Raw genomic sequence first — 27,462 nt, 5'->3', positions numbered from 1 at the left:
GTTACGTTTTGTCTCCAAAAGGAAATGTCCAGTATTTATACATACATACATACATATATACGTACATATATACATATATACATACATATATGTAGATATGTACACATATAGACACACACATACACACATATATATATATATATATATGTATATATAAACACTTTAATTCTCAGTAATCTCATCGTAGAGAGTAAAATACATAGATACTCTTTTTGTCTTTGTTACTCTTGCGATTTAATCGTAACCTACAACGAAAGTGATATAGCCATCGATCGTCTAGATCAATCGGATATTCTCGTTATCGTTAATAGAAAAATATGTCTGTTTTTGGATAAGAAGGCATTAAAAGGCGTACACACAAACACCTTCTGCGAAAATATTCTCTTTGACCGAAATGAATGAATTGTTCTTTCATGCCGCGAAATACGCGATTTTTTGCCTTCTCTCCTTGTTTCTCTTCTTTCATAAGATAAATGACTAATAACGAACTACAAACAGGTACGTGCGTTCTCTTTTTCCACCATAATGACCTCTCGTTAATCAGAATATTGCGAGAAAGTTCCCTTAGCTAAGGCCTCGGTCTAAAAACAGCCGTATAAGCAATCCGTTAAAAACATCTAATCTAAAGCATTATCAGAAAGATCTTCCGTTCGAAGAGTCTTCTGATAGATCGAGCGATCGATTGGTGGCCGATCCTTTTTTCGATCCTTCATATAATTATCATATATATATATATATATCGATCTTTATATAATTATCGAACTCAAGATTATTGTTTTTCTCCTTCCTTTTTTCTTTCGTCCTTGACGAACTACAGAACGAAGGTGTGTTTTCCATCAAAACCGTGATTACAATGAGACACCGAACGAATCAAGCTCACTTTTTTTTTATCGATGAATATACGTATACTTTACGCGTATGGTGTTCAATGTGAACTATGATAGTTCGCATAAAAAAGGAACATGTGGATATACATTACAATTATATTGGACAAGCTTTCAAAATAAAGATGTGTAAGAAATGGATGGATAGTTATCACGATATTACGGTTCTCTTTCGAACCGATCGTTCGAGATTCGTTCGCAAGAACGCATAACAACGACGACAAAGGTCGAAAGCTTCTTCGTGCCTTCGTATAAATCATATCTGTAGTATTGTGTATACCTACAGATTAATATAAATACTTATACTCATAGGGTTGCGCGGCTCTTTGACGCTTCGGCGAAGGCGGGGACCGTCCGGCTTGCGTCCTGGGATGGCATGCACAGAACACAGCACCAAACGCCATACGGTTACACAGAGACAGACAAAATCCACAGATAGAAGAAAAGATAGAGAAAGTTGGTGGGATCGGTAAGGAACGGGTGGGGGAGGCCTCGAAATAGATTACAAGGTGAGTAAAGAGACAGAGAGGGGGAGAGAGAGAGTGGGAGAGAAAGACAGATAGAGAGATAGAGAGACAAATGACGTGTTAGAAGGCTTGAAGATTTGAGCTATGAAAGATGATGCGATCCTTCGATAAAGCGTTTATTACGTTGCGTCACGTTAAATAAGAAATTTCGATCTCGAAAGTAATCGTCCTGAAGCGAAATTGTTTTAATATCTTTTCTGTTTGTTTCTATCGAAGAATTGAGGATGTTTTAGCTAATGGAAATTCTATCATAGTAAATGAATTTCATGATTTTAATCTCGCGTTATCGAGAGACTGGATCTCGTGCATCTTCGTCGAATACACTTTCTCGCGATCTTGACGGATGCTGCGATTATCGGAGCGATGACGTCCACCGTCGAGGTCTGACTTTGGATTTTCGAGAAAAATTTACTTCTTTGCGATGGCTCATTATAAATGCGTAGTATTCTTCTTTTCGAGAAGGAAACGTGGTAAAGAGTATCAGGGAACGATTGTTATCTTGTTTAATATCTGCAGACCGTCGAAGTTATATTTGAACGAGTTCACGTTGAAAAAGCGTCTCTCGCCTTGTTTCTACGAAAGCTTCCCGAAAATGATCGTAACAGTGCGAAACGTATTCCTCGACGTGTAAAATCTGTTCCTTTAATATTTTCTGGAATCTTTGTGCGTAGTTGGATCGTGCGAGCCTAAAGTAATTTCCTATCTAATTTCTACTATCTAATCAAAACGCGTTTATTTATAAAAGTTCGTCGAAAAGAAACTCTCGTAGATCGACCGAACGATGGAGCGCCAAGGAAATTTGCCATATCGATAAAAAGTTTGTGCGCGTGCCATTAGATCTAATGATTTTGAGAGAAGTCAAATGCTAAATGAAACTCCTTAACGAAGGTTAATCGCAAATAATATCGTCGATCGATTGGTTCAACGAGATAATTAAATATGAAATTCGAGCGATTCGCTCGATCGATGGATAAACGAGGCGAATGAAAAAAGAATTTGCAAATAAGACGATCGAGGAGACTGATAAGGGAACGCGACGATATTTCGTGCGATTACCTTCGACGTGTTAATGACGCACGAGAGTGCCATGACTTCTTTGCGACGAGATGACTATCTGTGCCAAATACGTGAAAGAAATAATGATTCGAAGGAGACTCACTTTCGATGCACCGCCTCCTGCGACACCTCCGCCACCTCCGCCACCACCGGGAACGTTTGAATTACGCGCGGGCGTAACATAGAGACTCTCGGTTCGTTTCGGTTGCCCAGGACTTGGGAGGATGTCTTGACCAAGGTTGCGGTTCTTTAAAAGTGCTCCTTCAAATTGCCCGGAAGTCGATGCCGCATAAGTTGGTGTCGCCGTACCACTTCCTACCACCGAGCCGTTCAATGGCGTGCCGGATCGAATAACACTGGGAGCCCTCGTCGATCTTAAAACGCAACGTTTTCTTTCAACTTTTCGTAGAGAATTTTTCTCCGATCTGTCGTTTTCAAAGAAGCTATAGCCTTTCACTTCACGCGTTCACCGCCTTTCGTAAATCGATCTAACGTCGTCCGATTACACGATACTACTTCTACGTAAAAGATTTATCGTTATAATCTTTACAGTAGATTTTATTCACCGATCAGAAAGTATACCATTGGTACACTTTATTATATTTGTACTTCGTAATACTATTATTTTTAATTATTGGAACAAATGACTTTCTTTTAGAAATTTTCGAGAAGTTGATCAAGCTAAAGTCGTTCTCCAAATATCAAATTGTTGATTAAATCGTATTACGTTCATTATTACGTAATGAATGCAATTCCGAAATCGCACGCATTTGAGGGTCGAACGAAGTCCTTGAAATCGAATGTCGGACATTGGTCAACATAAAATTCAATGCGAGTTCGAATTAATTTCGTATTTAATTCGGTTAATTTTTTATTTGTAATATCGATTTTTTTACCTGTCGATTAGATCCGTGGATGTATTCGTCACGATTTTGTCGACGGACGGCTGTCTTGATCCTGTTAATCGGGAATGCGCTCTGGCATATCGATCTACGGAACTATCGCGACTAGGTGGCCTCTTGTAATGATCGAGCCTACGATAAATTAGAGTATTTTGTGTTGTAATCGTAAATATAGTAGAATACGACGATAACGTACGGAAACATTTTATTTTCCGAATTCGATAGCGATCGTTTTATTTCCGAAAATATCTTTTCCGCGAGTTTTCCTTGATCGCACGGGAAATTATTTAAACATTTATTTTCGTTGCTTGACTCATGTTAATTGAACGTAATACTGACTCTCTTGAAACCATGAGAAGTGTATTTACGAAAAACGAATCTTAGAATTATAACATCGTGCGTGGGCATACTTTTCGATGAATTTCATAGACTCGATTTTTCTTCGAATTCGAAGGAATACGATCTAACGAAACTAATCAACGTTCTAAACGTAACTGTCCGTAATACCTCCTTGAATATCGTTAAAAAATTTGGTTCTATCTTCCTTGGACAGAAGGACAATGATAAACGACAAATCAATAGATTTCATAAAAATGTTACACCTGTCGTTCAACGTTTGACCGATAGTGCCCGGTCTATCCTGCGGACTTAAGACCCTGCTGTTCCTTCGTATACTCGCCGAACTCGGTGGCCTTTGAATGTCTGTAATCCCATCAGGATACTGCTGCATAGATTGCGTTTGCTGCGACGGCTGTTCTTGTTGCTGCTGGGCTAACATCGACTGCGGATTGTATTGATTCATCGGACTCGGTCCGTACTGATTCGGCACCTGATTCGCCTGAAAAAACAGACATCGAATCATTTCAGATCGCTTCGATACGAATAGAACTCGGGTCCTGTAAATCCGAAAGTAAGGAGAACGCTGGGATCCCACGAGATTCGTTTACATCGAGTGTAAAGGTTTACGGGTGGTACACTTTTAACATCGAGAAAAATAGTTTCTTTTTCTTTCAATGGCTTCCATCATCGTTTTGTATTCGGTGGAAGAACGTAAGAAGTGCATTTTTCTATGGAAGCACATGTAGCAGGAGCAGTTACGATTTTAATCGTTAATACGTGTTAATTACGTTAAATTATTAATCTTCGAAAAGTAAGGAATCAAAGGGAATTCTATTCGTCCACCTTACACCAATGAGACGGACGTTGGTTGTGCAGAGAGGAGCTACGATTACCTAATAAAAAAGACGAGTGCAAAAGTTTTAAAATACATCATTTCAAAATGCATCGGACGAAGATTGGAAGAGATTGGGCGTCACAAAACGTACGAAATTGACGAGGAGATTACGAGGTCGAAAAACCTAACGCGCGGCAATGCGTTAAAATTAAATGTCTACTGATAAAATCAAGTATCTCGTTTTTGGTTAAAAAAATTTCAATGTCTCTGGAAAGCGACAAGTATAGATGCGTAAGTCGCTGGATATGATAACCTAAAAGGTTTAATCGGGGGGACTCGTCAAATCGCTTACACCATAAAGCTGCGCTTCGTATTGATTCATTTGGGCGAATGTCATTGGACCGTACATAACCGGGGGTTGCGGATACAAGATCTAGAAAGAAACAGAGAAACATAGAGCGTTGACGTGGATGTTTCAGAATAAACGAAAGAAAAACGAAGGCTATCGTCTTTAAATCGTAATATTCGTTAAATCGTAAATTTCCGGAATGAATACGGAACGTAAGATGATTCCTAAGCTCGAAGCTCGTTGTTTATTAGGAAAAGCAGATTTCGTCGATGAGAATTACCTGTTGGTTCAGATAAGGTTGCATGTTTTGGAATCCTTGCGATCTAGCCGGCGTCTGTTGCTGCTGATATCCGGTGTACCCAGGATCCAGCTGAGGCGAGCTAGCAGGTTGGTACTGCGTTTGGTTGTAGGCGTTGGGTTGATTGGGATACTGGTTTGGTTGATACGGGCTTTGAGGATACTGATTTGGTACGCTATTAGGGTATGGCTGATTCTGCTGAGGTGAATTCGGTGGCATTGTTGGAACGTATTGCGTCTGGTAGGGGTTTTGCATCGGAAGAGAAGTTTGAGCGTTGACCATTTGCTGCGGAATCTGATTCGAAAGCTGATTCGGCGAAGTCTGATTAGGTAATTGATTCTGCATCATGTTCTGCGGCTTCATGCTAGCTCTTCTGATCGACTGCATCACGTTGCTGGCTGTCATCGACGTCGATGACATCGTCGTTGTTGCTGTCGTCGTCGTCGTCGTTGTCGTAGTCGTCGTCGCGGTCGAATCGACGTTCGAAATTCCTGTCTTCGAAGGCGTCGATCCAGTTTGGTCCAACGTCGTGCTTTTATGGAGTATACTTTTACCAGGCACAGTGTCCTGCGGCGGTGGCACGTATTTCGGAATTTCTCGATTCTTAAGTCTCTCCAAACCGGGCTGCCTGAAATCCGGAGCGAACTGTCTGGCCGTTTGTTGGGCCAACTCGGAATCTTCTCTCGCGTGATCGGCAGCGTTGTCCGCTGATTCGGCTTTTCCTCGGGCCGTTGCCGTCCTCGAGATGGCGATGTCAGCCTTTTGCAGCGCTATCTTGCTCGCTCTTTGGGCTGCGTTCACGGCAGCTTCTATCCTCTCACGAAATTTCGCCGATCTGATCAGAAACAGATGCTTTTTCTTTTGGCTGGTAATCAGCACGTTGTTCTTGTACTTTCCTTCCTCCTTGGTACCATCCCGAAAGGTCGTCACACCGTAACCGTACTTTCGATTGTTGAACCACTCGCCTTCGTATCGCAAACCGTCGCTCCTCTCCGATATACCGAAACCAGTTCTCTTGTCGTTCTTCCATTCGCCAAGATACGTCTCGATTACAGAGGCGTCCATCTGTTCGTCCTGCCGATTGAAGTTTCTTATTAGATCGCAAATCGTTGAACGTTACGAAAGAAACGTTACGTTTTTCAAACGGTTTCGTCGCTCGATTCCTTGCGAAACCGGTCGACATTTTGCGTTTCAAGTTTGCAGCCGATTGCACAGTACGCGAGTGAGTTACACACACACACACATATATATATATATATATATATATATATATATATATGTATATATTTATGTTCGACGGAATACGATCGATCTAAGAACGACTCACCTCGATGACAAAAGACGCGTTACTGTCAGTATGGACGGACGCTGAAGCTTGACTCTGTGAACTCTCGGTCGACATCCATGAGGCTGAACTAGCGTTACTTCGAATACTTCCTCCCGTTCCACGTTTCTCTAAATCACCCGTGCTCTTCTGTTTTCGGATCTTCAAGCCCTGAGGAAGCACATTTTCTCAGAAATCAATTGTCTAAATGGTGGTAATAAACTTTTTAATTAAACCACGACGCCCAATTACCGAAAGAATTCCCTTCTTCAAAGACTTCTCCGTTAAACTCTTTCTTCGAGCTGGGGGATCGTCGCTCCTGGCCTTCAATACGAAGCCTCCTCTGCTATCGTCTACTCGACGATCTCTCCTGTCGGTCGGATCAGGTGTTGGTGCAACCGCTGGACCCACATCCGCGCTTCTCAGGGACGTCAAGGACGCTCTTACTTGCTTCGGTGGTTTGTAGTGACTCGCCAAACCAAAAGGTGCACTGGCTCTTACTCCATATCCGTGTCTCATACCTCGAAGCCATTGTCCTTGATAAGTACCTGTTAGTAAAACGAAGATCATGAAGGATCAGTCTTCTATACACACACATATTTTTATTAATTTAGTAATCGGAATCGATTCGTTAAACGAATATTATTCTAAACGCTTGACAACGAATTGATCGGTCGTAAAGAAAAAGTTTCTGTCTGTAGTTACATCGAATCGATTTCCTTCGCACTTGCGATCAATGTAAATCGACGAATGTGCCTTCTTATTTAACAATATGCACACACAATTATTCGCATATATCGTCGACCTACTTCGCGTTCTTGGCGACACGAACCAACGTTCTCTCTCGGAATACTTGATCAAAGTACGATCTCAAATATCCGGCATTAATTCGGAACTGCATTTACATATTCAACGTATTTATACAACTTTTTTTTCTCTTTTACAGGCTTTTATGAATCTCAATTATCTTTCAAGGATTAAAGGGATCGCGAACAATTTGATGGAATTCTTTTACGTTTAATAAATACAGCGAAATTAAAGGAATAAAAAAGTTTCGTAGGGGGCGAAGAGCGTGAAAAGAGCGAGAAGAAAGACGAGATGGAAGAGGACTGTCATTAACGAGAAATTCTTGAGATTTTCTATGTTCAATAATAAGGCGTATTGTTTTTGCCAACACGTGACTGCGTTTCGACATATCTCGTGTGACTCACGACTTTGTATACGACATACATACGAGCGTAACGTTATGCACGCTCTTCAGGGATGGAATGCAGCCACGGTGCGTGGGTTCTTCACTGCCAATACGAATGATTCTTTCTCTGGGTCGGTTAAAAAATTCAATCGTCATTGATCCGTGCATAAAATGATCAAACGCTTAATATTTTCGTCGAGTTTATCATTACGTTTCCATTTATCATAAAGTACGCGATAAGAAGTTCGAGATAAAAAGCGTTTATTTCCTTAAAATAACGATTAAAACGGAAGCATTGCGATTCGATATTGAAAGCTACAAATGCGTACGTCACAAGATACGAGAAGCTCGTATTCGATAATTTTCGTCAACTTTCAAACGCTTCTACTTCGAGTCTAATACTCGTAATGAAAGAATGTTTAGAATCGACGTTTCATAATCGGCTGGTGAAAATCGAATGCTTTCTATTTTCGTCGTCGGCGGACTCGTTCGTTGTAAGACACAAAAGCTAGAAAAATCGTTAAATATGACAGACAATCCGTAGTCTTTGGTATACCATTCGTCATCCGTGCAACAATAAAATCGCGCGTCTCCACTTTTCTGCTTCTGTGGGAGAATTCTCCTTTCTCTCGCTTGTCGTCTGTGAATCCGCGTAGTCGAACGAAAGAGATTTGGCCACGCTTTTTAACAAAGTACTTCTCGTTCACAATGCTCCATTACGGTTTTGACGCGCCCAACGACGACGATTTTTCACCAGTCAGTCCGGTTTTCTTTCTTTTTTCTTTCATTTTGTTTTCTTTCTATTTTTTCATTCTCCTTCTCCTCGTCCTTCTTTGTCTTCTTCTCTTTTTCGCCGCGTTTTCACCGCTCGTAAACGTATGCATTTACGCGGATCTGTTTTCGAGTTTCCTCCACCCTTTTTTCGCGCTCGGCCAACGACGGAATATTATTTCACCAGCGTTTAAGCAAGTGGGTCACCAACGTGGTTCACGAGCCATGTCAATGTATGCGTATCCTCGAAATCGCAACCATCGGTTCGTGCCTTTCAATTTCTACACAACATCTCCCTAATCATTCTCTATTCGTTCTTTTCTTTTTTGATCTTTTATGGAGATTGACAATTAAGTCACATCCTACGGTATTATTGTTGAATTTTTTCGAGATAAAAAAAAAACCATTCGTCGTCTCGACGGACGATCGCTTAACGTTGACCTCGATAATTTTCAATAATTTTTTCAACTCAATAATAATCGTAAAGAGGAAACGAACTTTTGTATCGATGAAAACTTCGGTGCATTATGAAACAACGTTTCGAAGATAATAACCAGGATTTACCTCGACAGGAAAATTCAAGAATCGAAGGAAATTTTTTTCGCTTTTCCGAGGATCGTTCCTTTTGATTAGATCGGACGTTATTATAAGAGTATCTGTATAGGTGAAATGATACGAGGCTTGCTAAGCGAGCTTGAAAGCTGCGCGTAGCAACGATACATTACACACGTTAGCACATGCTATCCGCGAATACGTGTGCTCGCTATTCAGGTCAACTCTTGCTCGTCTCTTGGAAACGCCTCTGTACAAAAAGTTTCCCGTCGTCGACGGTTTCGATGTACGTATGTACGTATGTATGTACGTTTCTAAGTATATACATATATATATATATATATACATATATAAATATATATATTTATATACGTATATACTCGTCTACTCGCGAACAACTTCGAAAGCGGACAATGCATTTCGACGTCTCGGCTCGATTCTAAAGAAGCATGCAAAGCAATCCCTTCTACGGATAATAAAAATTTCGTCGTCAGTTAAAGAAAATATGAACCTTCAAAGAGAATTACGAAAACTTTCGATTGTTTCGTACACGCGTAGAATATCGTGTAACTTCAAACGAACGAGCTGAAAAACGAACTAAAAAGACTATGTTTTCTGCATATTATAAAGCACAAGCGTGCTCCGCGGATGAAAATTTTATATGAAGTTTTCTCTCTTCTCTCCTTCTCTCTCTGCTTGTTGCGGAACTTGCGTAGCATGTCGCAGGTGCGTCGATTGTCGAGTAAGAACATGGTCGCTTATCGATTTCCTTTTTCTCTAACGATTACTCAGATTAATTACCGTCGAACCGTTAACTCTCACGTTTAATATAATTCCTTATTTCCCATCTGATTTTCTTCTCTCCTACTTCTAATTTGTTCTAGATATAGAGAAATAGGGTAGTTAGATTTCGTAGAAATATGCTCGAGAGATCTCTTTCGATAGTTTCGTTGACACGACGACTTATCGGACAAACTTATCAAATCTTTATGTTAATAATTTATATAAACGATTAGATCTTCGTTGAAAGATATTGCCGTCTGTTTCGACTAATAATATGTCTTGAACGTTGAATAACGAAAATACTGATAGATCGCACGATTTCGTGCCGTTCATTGGATTAACACGATTCTACGAAATGATCGTCAAAATGGGAATGAAACAGGAACTAGAATATTTACTTTGTCCGTCAAACGGCGTTATTTCGCGTTCGTAAAATTGAGTATAAATTTTACGTACATATAAACAAATATACAAATCATCGTAGCTGGTTAAATGTAAAATAATTTTGAGAGATTTAAGTCATAGAGAAACCTGATGGCTACATAGACTCGAGGTACATTGATTTGCTAGGTTGTGTATCAAGGTGGCGGATAGTTGGTTCAAAAATAATCTTCTATAAGCTTTTGCATTCCGAAATTTGTCGGTAGCATTTGTTCGTGGTTCTCCGTTAACTATCGAATCATTTCGTTAGAATCATTTCATTATTCCTTATCTCGTATCCAATCGTTTCAAAATTATCCCAAGTACTTGGATATAATTTTTGCAGAAAATTTAATATCTTATTCTTGTTCAAGATATCGATCGAACGGAAGAAAAAACTTGATATAGGTGAATGCGTATTTACGAGACGCGAGTCTCGGAAGAAATAGAAAAGTCTTAAAACGACGACTGAAAATATTTCGGTTGAGTTTATATTGGAAAGTATCTTTGATAAGTCAAAAAAAGAAGAAAGCATAAGAAACAAGGTGGATCGAACTTGAGATACGGTCCTGATTCGCTACATGGCACTGGCTGGTCCGCCTGAAATAGCGCGGCCACTTTCTGAGGTGATGGTTGGCTGCACATGCATTGGAAATTAGATTCGTGTTAGTGAGAATTGGCCGTGCGAGTGTATTTCGGTCCGCAGCCTCCACCAGATCGTCACTAACCACCCCACAGACCTGTCGTTCCTCGCATTCGTCTTTTCGATGCATCCTATTACCTGAATTTGAAATTTTATTCTCCCTTTCCCTCTCCCTGTCACTTAGCCTCTCTCTCTCTCTCTCTCTCTTCTGTTTTTTAATCTTCGTCTTTTCTTTTAATTAAAACGATCGATCGAAGCTATTACGAGAATCGCGATAAAAATCCTTCGTTCGATCTATATATAATCATTACCACTAAATCAACCTGTGTCGTAATGACGAACCGTATTGTAATTAAGTCAAGAGAATCAAGAGTTCGATTAAGGGACGGGAAATTGCAGCGCTTATGAGCGCGAATAAATTCACGCTTTTGTTAACCGAACCAGAACGATCAGATTTTAATGTAAAATAGAAGGAGAGTTGAAAATTCTCCGGAAGTAAAGGTTCAGCGTACGAAGTAGGTAACCACCGTCTTATCGAGTTTTCACTTTGAAAAAAAGGGTGGAAAGAGGGTAGCTTGTTAACGGTGCGATATACTAACAACAGCGGCTGTTTCGTATGCTGTTATTTGCATAAAAACTTGCGGCACGTACGCACCACGAGAATGAAAGTGAGTGATAGAGAGAGAGAGAGAGAGAGAGAGAGAGGGAGAGAGATGAAGAGAGATGGAGCGAAAGGGAAGGGTGGAGAATAAGAAAAAAGTAGATTACTTAACCAGGTCTTTCATTAACCACGCGTGAATTATTTACCTCTTTATTACTCAGATTTAATATGTACGCGATTCCATATTTTTACTTACTCACGTAAGACGGAAAATAGTATTCATAATAAAATGTTTATAGCTTGCGATATAATATCGGTTAATCGTCAATAAATAATACGCGGGAGTTAGAAAAAGTTTAAGTGAGTTTTACGACGAAGGAGTTAACTCGATCTCGGGCTGAGCGTTGAAAAGAGAGGATACGCGTATCGTAACGAAATCGATATATTATTAAAAACGTTGTATACGTTGTACTCTCGTATTCGATAAACGTTCGTACTTAGTTTAATTAATTCGAATTTAAATAGATTTCACTTAATTTTATTTAATTTATAAAAATGAAAGGAAAGTGATGTTTACGTATATCTAATACCCTCGAGGTATCGAATCGGATTTTTTTTATCACAGAAGAATAAAGATTTTTGTTAGACGCGTGAAGGGTTCGAGGATTAATAAGACGAGGTCATCCTCGTTATTTCCTGATGAGCGAGAACAAGTAACACGAACGTTCACGATCCCCCATTGTAAACGTTTATTCTATGTAGAATCACGCGTGCGCGAGCAACTATGCTATAGCTCCGCTGGAGTGTATGTGTGGATGTGCGTATATCCGTTTATTCGTTCGTCGCTCGTTTGCTCGCTCCTCGTAGAGCGTGCACGCGCGCGCTACCGTCGGTATTTATAAATAAATGCTTCGGCCACGTGCCATGGGAGAAATGGAATGGCGTTTGGAGAGTGCCTTAACTCGAGCAAAAAGTTTGAAACGGTGAGTATAGGAGATAGTAGTTGAAGAGACAAGGATGGAGAAACTTAGAGACGCAACTTGGTTAATTTCTCGACGATCGATCCTGTTCCCCGAACGTTTTTACGAGCGGTTAAGTCCATTTTCGAGAATTCTTTCCTTTACGCGCGTGACTGCTTCTCGACGGTCCACGTCGTCTTAACTCATTAATGTTAAACACTGATAAATTCTCGACTAACGACATATTTTTCATCCTCGGCCTCGCGTAACACATAATTTGTTTTTTACATACGTCGAAAAAGAATCCGAAGCTCTTCGTTCGTTGTAACAATGTTAATTTGCAATTTGAGGAATGGAGAAAGGAGACGAGTAAAGAGAAAGAGACGTTTTCAATTTAGTAGCGATTTTGGATTCATTTTTCAACGTAATGATTGTTTTCTTTTTTCTTTTTTTTTTCTGGATGAGTAAGTTTTCCTCGTAACGAGTGAGTAATTTTTTTTCCGACTATTCGATAAATCTCAGAGATAATATGTCGTCGGTAGAATGCACATATGTCAGGAGATGGTGTTCCGAGGGAATACCTACTTGGTATCTCAAAATCCATACACTCTCTTTCCCAGAGACGCGTTACGTTATTTAAGCTATCCCTCTTCGGAGACGTAGTATCCTCGTTTAATATTTATGAGACCTCGAAAGAAGGGTTGAATACTGAAGCCCGAAGTTGAAATTATTCGGTAACAAACGTGGCCCGTTCCGTCGCACTTTTTTTCGCTCCCTCGTCAATACGATCGTTTTAACGATAAGAAAAAGTTTAATACTCCGATTTTATTCGTTAATCGTTTATAACAATAAAAATAGAAATCCGTTGAATTACTTCCAAATCTTCACGGAGGGATCAAGAATTAGAATACGTTTTATGTTATTAACTAATAAAGTCTTAGATCGATTGGATCATATAAAAGATTATGGAAATTAAAGAAAGACTAGAGAACGCTCATTAAATCACTCGTTTGCTCCTTGAAAGTTGCAACCTGATCCTTTCGATCCATAAACTTTAACAAACAATTGTCTCTTGTATCCATGTATTATATCTCGAGATAATCTCATAAAGAGTTCTTCAAACTCGGGAGTAGACTCACCGATAAAATCGTTAAACTCCCAAAAAGACTTTTTTTTTCCGCCATTCGAAAATTTCCCTCCTTGTTAACTTCAACTAATCAGATAAATCTATTTTTAACTCTCTCTTCTAAAATTAATTCGACGTTTCTCGAATGTTATTCGCGCACGTCGTTTCTCCTATTCGAGTAACGATCGTAAAAAGAAATAATTTCGTGTGTGTGTTCGTGAAGAATAGAAAGAAGACGTTAGCAATTACATGGAAGGATTGGAGAGGGTGACGATGACCTTGACCCGGAAGCAGGAGGTCGTGAACCAAGGCGAACTGACTGTTCGCTTGCGCGTGGACGCGTCCAGAGGAAGGTACGGCTGGTACGAGAAGAGGACGAGTCCAATGTAAGAGAGAGAGAGAGAGAGAGAGAGAGAGAGAGAGAGAGAGAGAGAGAGAGAGAAACAGAGAGAGAAAGAGAGCGATCATGTCTAAATGCGAGTTGCTGTGCTTTCCGTTCTCTAAACTCCGTTCTAAATTATTAACTTTCGTGATAAGAAGTGGTGAGCAGAGAGAGAGAGAGAGAGAGAGAGAGAGAGAGAGAGAGAGAGAGAGAGAGAGAGAGAGAGAGAGAGAGAAAATAGGAGCTTTCATCATGCACGTGCAAACGTATCGTTCATATGTAGATACATATTCTCAGTACCGAGATGTTTCACGAAACTAAGGAAATATTAATGCTACGCGTTTCGACGCTGAGGGATATACTTTGCTTTGAGAAAGAGAAAGAGATAAATAGATAGATAGATAGATAGAGAGGGAGAGAGAGAGAGAGAGAGAGAGAGAGAGAGAACGAATATCGTACATGTGCTTTTCAATTTCGTACGAATTTATTATGGCATTTATATTAGTTATAAAGAATTTGCAACTCACAAGCGCGATCTATTTTATCGCATAAAATAACATCACGGAGTAGGATGAATGCAATATTATTATTATTATTATTATTATTATTATTATTAAAAGCGTTATCGAGTTAAGAGGGCTGACACCCTTGCGAGGTGTGAACAAGAATGATCAGCGAAGTAGAAAAATCGTTGATTAAGCACGACCAAACGGATCTCTCGCGTATATATATATAAATACGTACACATACGTAGCTACTCACGGATGATACAAATACACTCTCCGTTCGCTTTCCCATCGCAAAAGAGTAATCCGGCACTGACCGTGGCTTCTATCTCGGTATACACCGGCTAGAGACACGCATGTACTACGCTCCAGTGTGCAGGGATGCTTTGATTATTCACTGCTAGCTGCTCTAAAAACCTCTCTCTCTCTCTCTCTCTCTCTCTCTCTCTCTCTCTCTCTCTCTCTCTCTCTCTCTCTCATCTATCTACCTATCTATCTTTCTCTCTCTTTCACTCTTCATTTCCTTCCATTTGGAAACCAACAATGTATCTACATATTTATCTGCAATTAATGGAAAACGTTTTCGTAAAAGTAATCCGAAAACCATCTCCAAACGATTTGGCCCATCCAAATGGTATTTTTCGATTACATAATTATTACGACACTTTTTTAAACGATAAATCTAGTAAGAAAAATGTTCCAAACGATTCGAAGACTTTTCCTCGAGACGGTTTAAACCAACGCACGTGTTACCAGCAATAAACCGCCCTCGTTGCTAACACTTGCGATAAACAGGCCGACATCCGGCTGATTTGCGGTAGGAAGCTGCTCGTTCTCTTCTTCTTTTTCTTTCTTGATTCAGAATGGAAATAGCGCTTCGCTTTGGTTATCTCGGGTGTTCGAAAAAAAGAGAGAACGAGTTTGAAAAGAAGAAGTCAAGAAGTCAAGAAAGACAAGCATACCGCACTAAGAGAAAGAGAGAGAGAGAGAGAGAGAGAAGTCGAAGAGAAACCGTTGCAGATAAGTTTTATTGCATTTCATTTCGCTCGCTGCTCTTGAGCACTATATTTATATCCCGAACGAAGTCGTTCGGCCGTGTTTTCGGGGTCTTAGGCCACCTCCTTCCGAAGGTAGGAAAAGCAGAAGACGACGGATGACGTACGATGGTCCGTAAAACGGTTACTTGGTTATTCGAAAGTCGTTGCGTCGGAGGAAGAAGAAGAAGAAGAAGAAGAAGAAGAAGAAGAAGAAGAAGAAGAAGAAGAAGAAGATGAAGAAGAAGAAGAAGGAGAAGAAGGAGAAGAAGAAGAACACGACTTATTTGAGAAATGCGTGCAATTTCCTTTCTGCGTGTGCGCGAATGAATTTTGTGAAGAGTCAAGCCAGATGTAACGGTTGTAATCATTAGTTTACTCTTAATTAAGACCACCGAATAGCTAACGAGATTTACGGTCCTGCATGCTAACGGTTATGTTGTTTCCGAGATTCATACAAGCCATTTTGATAAAAGTTATGGAACACGTGGGTATATAGTGATTCATAAGCGAGTCCTTAAATCGCTCTTGCGATTTATAAACGTTTCAAACGAACTGACGCGATTCGATAATCGCTTGTATCTGGTTTATAGCTGTCGTAGAAAATAATTTCTCTCGCGATCGTCTAATCTCCTTTTATTTTCTCGATGCGTATTACGAGGGAATGATAATTTTTATTAATTATAGGAGCTTGATGTAATTGACGCGTTGATAGAATCTTTTCTTTTCTTTTGTTTTTTTTTTGGATTTAATTCTTAATTTTTCGTAAGACAAATGTCGAGTATACTTAAAGACAGAAAATCGCCAAATGCGGTCTAGATTTTATAAAAATAACTTCACCTAGTCTCGGCCATGTTCGTTGGCACGTGCGTACGGTCGGTAAAATCTCGTGAGCTTTCTAGAGATCAGCCGGAATACGGTGAAATATCGGCGTAGGTGCTCGAATCCCGTGGCGAATAATCAGCCGTGCTATTTTCGTGCCACGTAGAAGAAACGTGCGTGCGCGTGCTATACGCACGACGGAGAGATGACGTGGCCCTTTCAGGATCTCCTGACTTTAACAGAAAGAGAGATAGAGAGACTATTCCGAAAAGTTTATTCGTTTTCTTCATCCAACTCGCATTGTCTTTAATATTTTAATCCATCGGATCGCCTTTCTTTCGTAAATCAGATTTTATAGATTATCGATCGAAATGTCGTCTCACGATTATACATTAGTTAAAAATTGATGGATCACTGACATCAAAGATCACGTAATCTTTTCGCATATACGGATAAAAGAAATTATCGTTTAGATAGAGAGATCTTTTAATTTGACATTTAATCGCATGAAAGATAATAAGGAAAATTATAATCCGAATCAGAGATTTGCTCGAGGAACGTTTCAAAGACTTTATTAACGAATCGTTAACTGAAATATCTTCGTCTTCGTACGATCGAAGATTAACTTGATCGATATATCGCCGAAAATTTCTTTTTCGAACAATCGTGGGTACGTACGAGTACGCGCGTAGGGTAACGACTTTTCTCAAGAATCCCACTGGACTTATAATTTTGATATAACGACAGACGATTCGATAATTTTTGAGGTCGAAGTATTTCATTTTCGTGCTCAACGTTCGTCAGTTCGTTATCTAAGTCAGACACGCTTAAAAAGAAAAAATATGCTAGCGATACGAAGTATAATATATTCGAATAAATGTTCCAAGTCAAGTGCGTGAATTTTAAGATACGTTCAAGGATCCACCGAATCGTCGTTTCCGATGAAATACGATCGGTTTCGACTTGACTCGATCCTCGTAACCGAGGAATCGATTTTCCGTCGATCATCCGGTCTAACGTGATTCCACGTCGAATGAGGTCGTTATAGAACTGTCGTGAATCGCTGACTTTCCGATAACATATCACCGTTTTCGCATTATCAAATGATGTCACTTGCAAAGTGGCATCGATCGCCTAATTCTGAGCGAGAACTCGTATTATAGCGTCCGGATTAGTCAGTCAGTTAATTCGAGTTAATTTAATCGATTTAAAAATAAGATCGTTCAATTGGTTCATCGTGGTATAGCGACTCGATACATTGTCTCGAGAAATTTGTATTCTACTCGAACGCAAACAATTGATTTCGATCGATCGTCTTCTCCTTCATGGCATTCGACAAAAAGATCGACAAAGCCAAACGCTTTTATCTCGTTGAAGTAAAACGAGACTCGTACTTGGCATCGCTCTTGTACTCGTGAGCGAACCTTAGAACTATAGTCGTTGAGTCGGATTAATAAAATTATACGACGCTCTTGCCAAATCGAGATACGAATTTGTTCCAATCGGACGAAAGCCGGTTGCATATGAAATTCTTTAGCTCTTCGAACATTAATCGATCGGTTGAAAGATTAATCGAAGGTAAAGAATAAATCCTTTTTAAAATGGATTAGATTATCACGTAGTATTATAATTAGATTCGTATACGACGTATAGCTATAAGCTCTCGTGAAATTCGTAAATTTGATATATAATCGAATACGAATTATTAGAAATTATACAAATTCGCATAGGAATTTCACCAATACGAAATTTCATGATATAATATTAATGTATATCGCATAATAAATTATATGTATATTACATAAAAAAAATATATTACGATTCATATGCCGATTACAGTCGTGTGTTAATTTTATAAAATGTCGTTCGGTGACTAAGGCTTTCCATTGACGATGAAAATCTATAATGTATAAATCTTAAGGATTACTAATTTTTCCGCTTAAACGCAAGAATTCATTGAACGCGCAAAGAGATGATGCACGTAATTATAATTACATAAAATTATATAAAAAAAAAATTATAAATTACGAAATGGAATTATATGACAATAACTTTTTGTTGCGTGTACTTCGTACTGATAACATAATCTTTTGTCGAGAGTACTAACTCATCAAGTTTCAAGTTTCACATACTTCGTATTATTAACCTATTGTTACGTTCAGAATACTGTCTCGTCGAGTTTCAGATAAAAAGAAATTTGAGAGGATAAAAGTAAAGAAAATTAAGGAAATCGATTTCTATCGATGTTTGCGAGTATTCAAAATACTCGATGCGACTTATACAATTTAAAATACGATATTTCGATCGTTTCTACACTTCGAATTAAATATTTATTTTCCATATACATACGGTTATCTTGATTGGTCAAATCGAGATTAAAGCCTCGCATACGAAGGCTTTCAAATTTGTGCCCGCTGTCGGGCATCGCGATGTTTTCCACGAACGTCACGAATCTTTAAAAATTGTATACTTTAATAAAGCTAAAACGATGATGTACAATATAAGAAAGACGCGCGTAATGCAAAACCTACGAGTGATAAATAAATAAATAACAACAAAAAACGATATTACGTAGAAAGCGTTGTGCGGGCAAAACTTGTTGTAAGATTTTTATCTGGTAACAGACGAGAAGAACGTAATGGCGCTTTAACGAATATATCGAACGATTCCTTATCCTAGGAGAACCATGCGCGTTCGAGGACTCGGGAGAGCGAACGAAAGAATCAAGTAGAGCTCGGACGATAATAAAAAGCGAGAAGCCAAACAGGTACTTATAGATTAAAGTTAGAGGTTAAGACTGATTAAATAATCTCTGCGTGACGACGATGTCATGTGCGTCAAACGTGCGTGTCGTATAGTGCATCATATATACACGTGTATAGTCCTATCAATCCTTCGAGGTGGTATCATATTTTCTTTCGTCGTACACCTATATATCGTCGTTATGTTTGTAGATCACGTCACGTTTGTTTACAATGGGATTAAAAGTCTAAGGTTCGAGGAATATAACGGGAATCGTGATATATACGTTTATACTCTTTAAATTTCGTTTGACTTTTTATTTAATAAACATCAAATTAAACGATACCCATACTTTTTCGTATCGATCGAAATTCCGTCATGCCAAAGTATCATCGTAGTTCCTTTAACGAGTCTTTTTTTCTCCTTTCGTAGCTTATTTACGAGTTTCGTTGACTCAGAGATCGAAAGGAAATTCTATATGTCATGGTCGCGCCGTTCGTTCTACGCATTTCAGATACTCGAAACGTAGATTTCGCGTATATCTATAGAGTTACTATAGACAAGGGTGTGGCCAGGGTTCGACCTGCTATTAGTAGATTCGTCTCGGTTATATATTACCCTTCTATATATCTACAGTTTTTATATTTCTAATTCGTATCTTCGATTGAAAGCATTAGCGCGATGAACAGCGGATAAACGAAGAGGCAAATCTAACATTTCTGATCAAAAGGAATTATTCTATCATTCCGTTCTTCGATACCATCGCTCGTAAATTATTATCATATTTCAGAGAGTTAATTAGAAAGTGGTATAATCGGTAAATTAAAATTTATATTAAAATTAATTTTCTTTTGACTCACCGCTGTCGGCGTAAGTCTCGGAACCGTAACCATCTTGAAGACCACTGGCCCATGTACCTTCGTACCTCGCCGTAGATGTGGTAGATTGTCTGACACCGTAACGTCCCTTGAATCCCTGAGTCCATTCTCCACGATATATCCAACGTCCGCGGGTTTCCATGCCGAGGCCGTGCCTTTTGCCGTTCTGCCATTGTCCCTCGTAAGCCGAGCCACTGAAATAAGATAACCGGGATGACGATATTACCCGTAGATTTTTTTCGAAAAGAAAACAACTAGAGCGCACTCTTTTCTTTTCTTTTCTCTCAACGAGAAAAGCAAGCCGCGATATCTGTTACTCTCTCTTTCTCGAGGAAAAAAAAAATGATTTTGTTAAAGCTTCGTAAATTATTAATAGAATGTAGATCGATCATTTAGTACACAACGTCCTTCGATCTTGGTTATTTCATAATAAATAAGAAATAAAAGAGTAAAAGTACGTTTTTATGTAAAACATTATTCTTAGCAAACAAGAGGAACTACGGTTCGGTTAGCTTGACGTTATTTATACATCCCGTAAACAATGGTGAAACTTTAATTAACATGAGCAGTAATTTGAAATTAATTAGCAGTCGCGCCGCTGCACTCGTGACCTCCAATTATTAAGATAATAAATACGAAAGGACATACTCGGTCATCTTCCTCGTTCTTCAATATTTTGATATAATATATTTCGATATATTGTAATATTTAATATAATTTGATAGAGTTTCGCAAATAATTTCAAGAATTAATTAATTGTTACTTGATCATACGCCGAGTTAATTCGTTCTTATCTCACGATCGAGTTTTTATCTTCTTAATGAGATCTTTTTATTTAAATTTATCACGAAAGTAGCGTGCAAAGACGATGAAATCCATGTTTAAGGGGGTATTATATCGTGGACGTTTAAGAAAAAATCGAATTTTTCTTTTAACATTTTCTTAAATAATATTATTTCAAAAATATATGTACAAAGGCTTATATCCGAACTCTTATTTTTTTCATCGGCTAAACATACAAAATACGTGAAAATCGACGATCGAATTTGTGTCGCTATTTTTTTTACTATTGACTTTTTTCTTCCATTTTGTTATTTGCAATCAGCAAATTTATTCCAATTAAGAATAATTTTTTTTTAATTCGAAACGAACAAAACAATCGAATGCACAGAATAGATGACCAAATTTTTTTATAACGAATTCGTTCAAACGTTTGCGTCGCTACAAATTTTAATTATTTCTGTCTAATAAAATTTGTAAATATTACCGTAAAACTTGGATGAATATATGAATCAGATTTTAAGAGAAAAAGTTGCGTGGTTGTTTTATAATAAAATGCCAAAAAATTATTAAAAAGAATATCGCGTTTTACGATAGAATTTCTCGTCTTAAATAGATGAGAAGACCCTTTAGATATGTTGTGTAGCTCGCATTACAACGAAAAATTCTTGAAAGATATTTCATCGTTAGGAAAGGATAAAGTTTTTCCGTTTTCTAGCGATCCCCGATTCTTTCCTCTTCGTCGTCGTGGAGTTCATTGGTCCAATCTTTCTCGAGCACATTTCGTTCGACAAAAAACGGCAGGGTGGCACGATCCTTGTGCTTTCCTAGCATTAAGAAGAAAATAAACTGGCACGATATGCCAGGCTCAATATTACATTAGGGTCACCATTCGAACGTCGAATGTTTCTAAGCGATTTCCAATCTGCATTTGACGTCGTTTCGTTTAATTATGGAAAAAGAAAAGACAAACTCAAAACAATAAAAAGTTCCTTTAAAGTTAGCGAAGTAAAATGTTGCTGACGACGAAACGATGAAATCCAAATTATTCGTTAATGTTATTTCGTTTCTATTCTGAGCTTATGAAAAATATATGATTGCCTATCAAAAGGAACAAGAAAAAAAAAACGAAAGAAAAAAATTACGAAGAACACGAAGAAAGTTATTTTATTGGTCATTAATCGATAATCCTTTCTTGATACTCCTACATATTTAATTATAAAGCTTCGATTGCGTGACGATTCAAAATGTGACAATTAAAATTATGGTTAATCGATATATTTCGTTCGTAGGATCGAAACGGAGAACGTTCCTCTTGATTTCAACTGAACGATGAAGAAGAGGAGAAACGAGAAGATTTATCAGACGCCCCCTAGGAAAACGTGGAACGACGACCTTGCTCCAGTTAAAACGGAAACGAAACGACGGATTCCCCTCGGCCTAGATACGACGCGAGTTTCTTCTTTCCCCTGTCTTCTCTCCCCTTCTTTCTCTCTTTTTATTTTATTTCTTCTTTCATCCTTATCCTTCTCACTCTCTTTCTCTCTCTCTCTCTCTCTTTCTCTACTCGTTCTCATTCTCTTTTCTCCCTTTTCTCGAGCTCCTCTCCTCCTCTCCTCCTTCTCCGAGCAAGGAGGAAGTCGGAAACGTGAATACTCTAAACGACGAAAAATTCCTCTATTAGCTCAAACTCGTCGATTTAACAACGACGTTGTTTCGCTTTTAATGCGATTTTTTTTCTAAACGTTTGAGAGGGTGGGAAGAGAGAGAGAGAGAGAGAGAGAGAGGGGGGGGGGAGAGAAAATCGATTGGATCGTTTATATCTCGATCGATATATACCCCTTCTTCCGATCATTCACTATATCCCTTTATTTATCCATTTCATAGAATTTCCATAGAGTTGGTATGCGTGACCTAACTACTTATCAACGGTATCTCGGACGTTTCTGCGGTACATACGTGTTTGTGGACGATATCATCTAACGTTGTATTAATAATTGCTATAGACCAACCAGTTTATACGACGTGGTTAACAGCTACGTGAGGAAAGAGGAACGTTTAATGATTGTTAAGATTTAATTCGAATAAATCGAATATCGCGGTAAGATTCTTTTTCGACGATTCGACTTAATTACTGCGATTCAATTCGCGTTGTCGCGTTCTTTCAAATATTCTTTTTTTCTTTCTCGTTTTTTTTTTTTTCTTTGCTCTTCAAACATTTACGAAGAATATTCCTACAGAAAAAGTCTTTATTGTCTTTCCGATTCATTTCACGGAACGTAGTCGATCTCATCCGTTTCATCCATCAGGATGAAGGAAGGTCGATCAAGTAACGTAGTTTTTTTTTTGTCGATCGACCGAAGATTTTTATCCATAATATCGCGAATAGATCAACTCGTTGTTACCGTCGTTCGAGTCCGAGATCAATGAATATCTATCGTTAAAAATACGAACTGAGTATTCACAGTGACAGCTAATCATTGATCTAAATATAATTAGACTCTGTGTGCATTCTTCCGTTGCTCGGCTGGTCAATTTCAGTGGAAGAGAAGTGATTGGCATATTTTTCAGTCGATGACTAGCTCGAGTACGTTACTCGGAAAGCTTAATCATTTGGGTCGAGCTTATTAGAAACGTCTGGGTAAGCTCGAGAAGCTTTTGATATCGTTGGGTACCGAATAGCGAACTTGAAATTCTTTTCAACTCTTAGTCCCTTTTATTTTTCGTCCTCCGCCTATTTCTCATTCACGTACGTTAAAAGAAGCTTTCGTGGAAGTTTGGATTTACAAGGAAATTATTCAACGTTCGGCTAAACAATATAAAAGCTCGAGTCCTAACAACACCTAAAGCGAGAGAGAAAAAGAGATTTCACCGAGGATGGAATCCTGCTGACCCGGACGCGCTGTCCTTGCACTCTATGACCCACTTCCAGGATCAGGAGATTGGCCGTGTCTCAGGTATATAGAGAGATATATGTGTCAAGGTTGCTCATCGCGAACGAACGCCTTGCTCCGAGACACGTTGCCGTTGTGCGATACAACGAGCGTCAGCTCGTCACGGATTTTGCAGTATTTCTTCGAAATAAAGTTAACCAGTGGAAAGGAGGAATACTCTTTCAACTTTTAACGACTTGGACGACAGTCGAGTAGGCTTAACGATTTTCAACGTAATTAGAAGGGTCCAACGAGCATCGAAGCGTTAAAAAGGTTCGTTAAAAAGAAGAAGGATCGGTAAAATTTGTCTCGATATCTCGGAGGAAGATTGGCGAAGGCCGTTATCGCGTACGTAGGTAAGTAGGTTAACGTTTTCGAAAGAGAAGCAGTCCCAGTTAATTCTATCGTCCTTTCGCGAACAAAACGAACGGATAAAAAGATAAGGATCGCGATGGCGAACGAATCGGATCAATGGCGAAAGCGTTGAAAAGGAGTCTTTTGAAAGACACGTGGGAACGTCGACGGATAAAGAAACAGAAAGTCATACCTCGGCCAAGTGTAAACTCCAGAGACCTCGAAACCGTAATGCCAGCTACCGGAGTAAGCACCCTGTCCCTTGGGTCCGGTACAAACACCGTGTCCATGAGCCTTGCCATCCTCCCAGCCGCCGCAATAAGTACCACCATCGTCGAAGTCGAATCTACCACCGTTCACCTGTGGCCTCGAGGTAGCCGTGCCAGTAGCGCCAGGCTGAGCAGGACTAACACCACCTGTTTGAGGCAATTGGGCACCACCCGCCACCCCGTTCGGTGCTCCGGATTGCTGTTGCTGTTGTCCGGACTGTTGCTGTTGCTGCATGTCTCGTGGGTGTCGCACGCACCGTCGTTCGTCTCTTCAATTTCGTCGCTTTCGTTCTCTTCGTCGTCGTCCACTTCCTCTCTCCTTCTTCCTCTTCTTCTTCTTCCTCTTCTTCTTTTTCCACTGCCCCTCCCCCTCCTCTTCTCGCTCCTTCCTCGTCAGCAACGTCCGTATACTCCCCGTCTCCTTGGACGTTGCTCCATCCTTCTCCACCTCCACCACCACCAACACCTATTAGCACTAATACTACTATCGCTATCCCCTCTTTCCTTTCTCCTCTTTCTTCTTTTCCTCTATCCTTCTCTTGGTCCTCCTGGCCAAACTCGTTAAATCCCTGTAGAATCACCGAACGAACCACCCGTTGATCCCTACACCTGAGAAACACCTTTTACCTCCCTTCCTCGCTATTACTTACGTTCGGTCGTCGTGCGGTTTCGTTGGATCGGTTCCTCGAATCTCGACCAATTCTATTCTATTCGAAAAAGTGAGAAAATTATATAATAATGAAGCGTTGGATTCACCGATCTTATAGCAGGGACCCTCGCAATCAGGTGGAGGCTATTAATCACGCGGGAGAAGAGCTCGAGCGAAATCATTCTGATCGTACGAGATTATCGAATGCGATTTCGAGCGCGAAGTAAGACCGATCGATCCGGACCAAATTCGAAAATGACAACTGTACGTGTACGCGTGCTCGTACGTGTGTGTCTATGCATGTACGTGTGCCCGTGTGCGAGTATGCGCGCGTGTGTACGTGTGTCTACGTGTACGTGCGCGCGCGCGAGCGCCTGTGTGTATGTGTGTGCACGCGCGAATAAGTGTAGATCGAGAGACGGAGATTGGCCTTGAAACGTTTCGAGACACCAGAATCGATACGACCGAAAGGATCTCTCTCTCTCTTTCTCTACGGAACAGCTTGTTCTTATCCTCGTCTCTACCATCCCCAATCTCTCTACCTGTCTTGTTACGAAGCCCTCGAGCGATCCAACCAACGTACCCTAGCAACTTTTAACTTTTTTTTAACGAGTTCTTCGACGGTAGGTCGTCGCTCACTCACTCACTCACTCACTCACTCACTCGCGCACTCTCACACGCGGCCAGGCTCTTCTCCTCTCTTGATCCCTGATCGAGATCACGAGGACACCTTGTATCCGATTCTGGTCTCTGTGACACCTCAACGATCCACTTTTAACGCACACAGAATCTTTTCTCCACCTTCTCCTTTTCCTTCCCCTAACTTTCTTCGTTTTTCGTATCCGCGAATGGATACCGTAAGAGGATCTAGAATTTCCTTCGATCTTATCGAAGCTCGACGCGCTTCGGTAGCCGCTGCTGCTGCTGCCGCAGCCGCCGCAATTTCGCTGTTCGTCTGACGCCGTTACGCAACGCTTCTATAAGCATCCGTGATCCGCTCGGAATGTGCCTCTTTCTTTCTCTCTCTTTCTCGCTCGCGCTCTCTATGTTTCTCGATTATCTATATATATACACATATATACATATATATGTATAGATGATGCATATATAGATAGGTACATAGATGTATATATATATATATATATATATATATATATATATACACATATATATATCTTTATCAAAATCTTCACAGCATCTTCACCATAAACACCAGCACTTATTATATAAAAACTACCTTTCGAACTTGTTATACCCGACGAAGCTCGATCGATAAACTATAAATTTAATTCGCTTTTTTCCTTCTTCTTTCAAAACTATTCTGCTTTTGGGAATGTATACTAGGAAGTGGCGGGTGCGTCAACTGTTAATGCCGGCGTTATGACGAACGTCACACCGATCTTAGCGAGACTATCTTGCGCGCGCTTCGCGAAAGAGAGACGGACGCACTTTCTTCGCGTCGAAGACGACGGATGACGAAGAACTGAAAGCTCTCGGTCGAGGGAAAGAGAGAGAGAGAGAGAGAGAGAGAGACGGTATCGAGACGTGCCAGCAGCACCACCAGCATCGGCTACCGCCGGTGCGCCGGTGCGTCGTCTTCGCCTCTTCGTCAACGTCGTCGATGTTGGATCTTACCAACGATCATTCGTTCGTCTGTCCGTCTATCCGTCTATCCGTTTGTTCGCCGACCCGTTCATTCGTTGAAACGGATTCAAATTTTCTCTCTCTCTCTTTCTCTCTCTCTCTCTTTATATTTCTCAGCCGCCTTCTCTCTCGCTTTCTCTATTTTTCTCATTACTTTCCCTTCTTTTTTCATTCTATGTTCTATCTCTATCTCTCACTCTTTATTCCTCTTTTTTATCTCTTTCAATCTTACTGTCTTTATTTCTCTCTTTCTTTCGCACACACTCACTCGTACTCGCATTCACTAGATTTCCCTCTCTCTCTCTCTCTCTCTCTCTCCTAGCTCGGAGCTTGGACTAGCTGGCTAGGAGCTTCTATTTTTATCATGGGGTGGCGAATTGTTCCCCACACGAGGCTCCACGAGGCGGCAGCAGCTCGGACCGAAGGCGCAGCCCGTTGCTTCGGCCGCACCAGAGCGCCGCTCACGACGACGAGGATCGCCAATGCGACCGGGTTCAAACCAATTTATAAATAGTAGGAGTTCTCGTACTCGAGACGCGCTCGGAAAATCGGCGAGAATGCCTGAGAATACGCGATACTCTCCTCGTTCTTCCACGATTATTTCCTCTATCTTTTTCTCTCTCTCTCTCTCTTCCTTTCTCATGCACACACGCACCCATGCACGCATATACACCCACCCCACGAGCTCTTCTTTTTAACACTCTTTTTGTCTTGTCCATAAAGATCTATTAAAATGATCGTACTAAATGAAACACGACGGTCGATCCTTTCGAGTTGTTGTTTTCGAAAATAAACTCGATTTTCGATCGATAAACTCAATTGACGGGGGATTATCGATTGCGAACTACGAAAAACTCGTGATACACGACGAAGAATTTTTCGAGAAACCGCGAGAAACGATTTATTTT

The 27,462-nt window shown here is 40.0% G+C and overlaps 1 protein-coding gene across 1 annotated transcript; it reads right to left on the bottom strand.

The window, feature by feature from the left end:
• Positions 1-127: 127 nt before the first annotated feature.
• LOC122628132 (junctophilin-1-like) lies at positions 128-26,642 on the bottom strand. Its single transcript, XM_043810041.1, has 11 exons — positions 26,148-26,642; positions 24,186-25,970; positions 19,908-20,119; positions 6,767-7,062; positions 6,518-6,685; positions 5,173-6,264; positions 4,896-4,976; positions 3,972-4,207; positions 3,364-3,501; positions 2,571-2,841; positions 128-1,250 (listed from the first exon to the last, which is right to left on the bottom strand). The coding sequence occupies exons 2-11, from the start codon at positions 24,494-24,496 to the stop codon at positions 1,191-1,193; spliced, it is 2,865 nt and encodes a 954-aa protein (XP_043665976.1). The 5' UTR covers positions 24,497-25,970; positions 26,148-26,642; the 3' UTR covers positions 128-1,190.
• Positions 26,643-27,462: the final 820 nt, after the last annotated feature.

The sequence above is a fragment of the Vespula pensylvanica genome, chromosome 3 (genome assembly GCF_014466175.1).
Source record: "Vespula pensylvanica isolate Volc-1 chromosome 3, ASM1446617v1, whole genome shotgun sequence".
NCBI lineage: Eukaryota > Metazoa > Arthropoda > Insecta > Hymenoptera > Vespidae > Vespula > Vespula pensylvanica.
Note: the sequence above shows the minus strand (reverse complement) of the source record. Positions and strands in the feature narration are given on the sequence as shown.

What these genes read in the sequence shown, in the direction of transcription:
- LOC122628132 (XM_043810041.1), bottom strand. Translation starts at nt 24,496, where the DNA reads ATGCAGCAACAGCAACAGTCCGGACAACAGCAACAGCAATCCGGAGCA. An exon ending in ACGCGTCTTTTGTCATCGAG is followed by an intron (nt 6,265 to 6,517) that starts GTGAGTCGTTCT and finishes TTCAATCGGCAG; the next exon opens with GACGAACAGATGGACGCCTC. An exon ending in CAGGAGGCGGTGCATCGAAA is followed by an intron (nt 1,251 to 2,570) that starts GTGAGTCTCCTT and finishes ATGCCATCCCAG; the next exon opens with GACGCAAGCCGGACGGTCCC.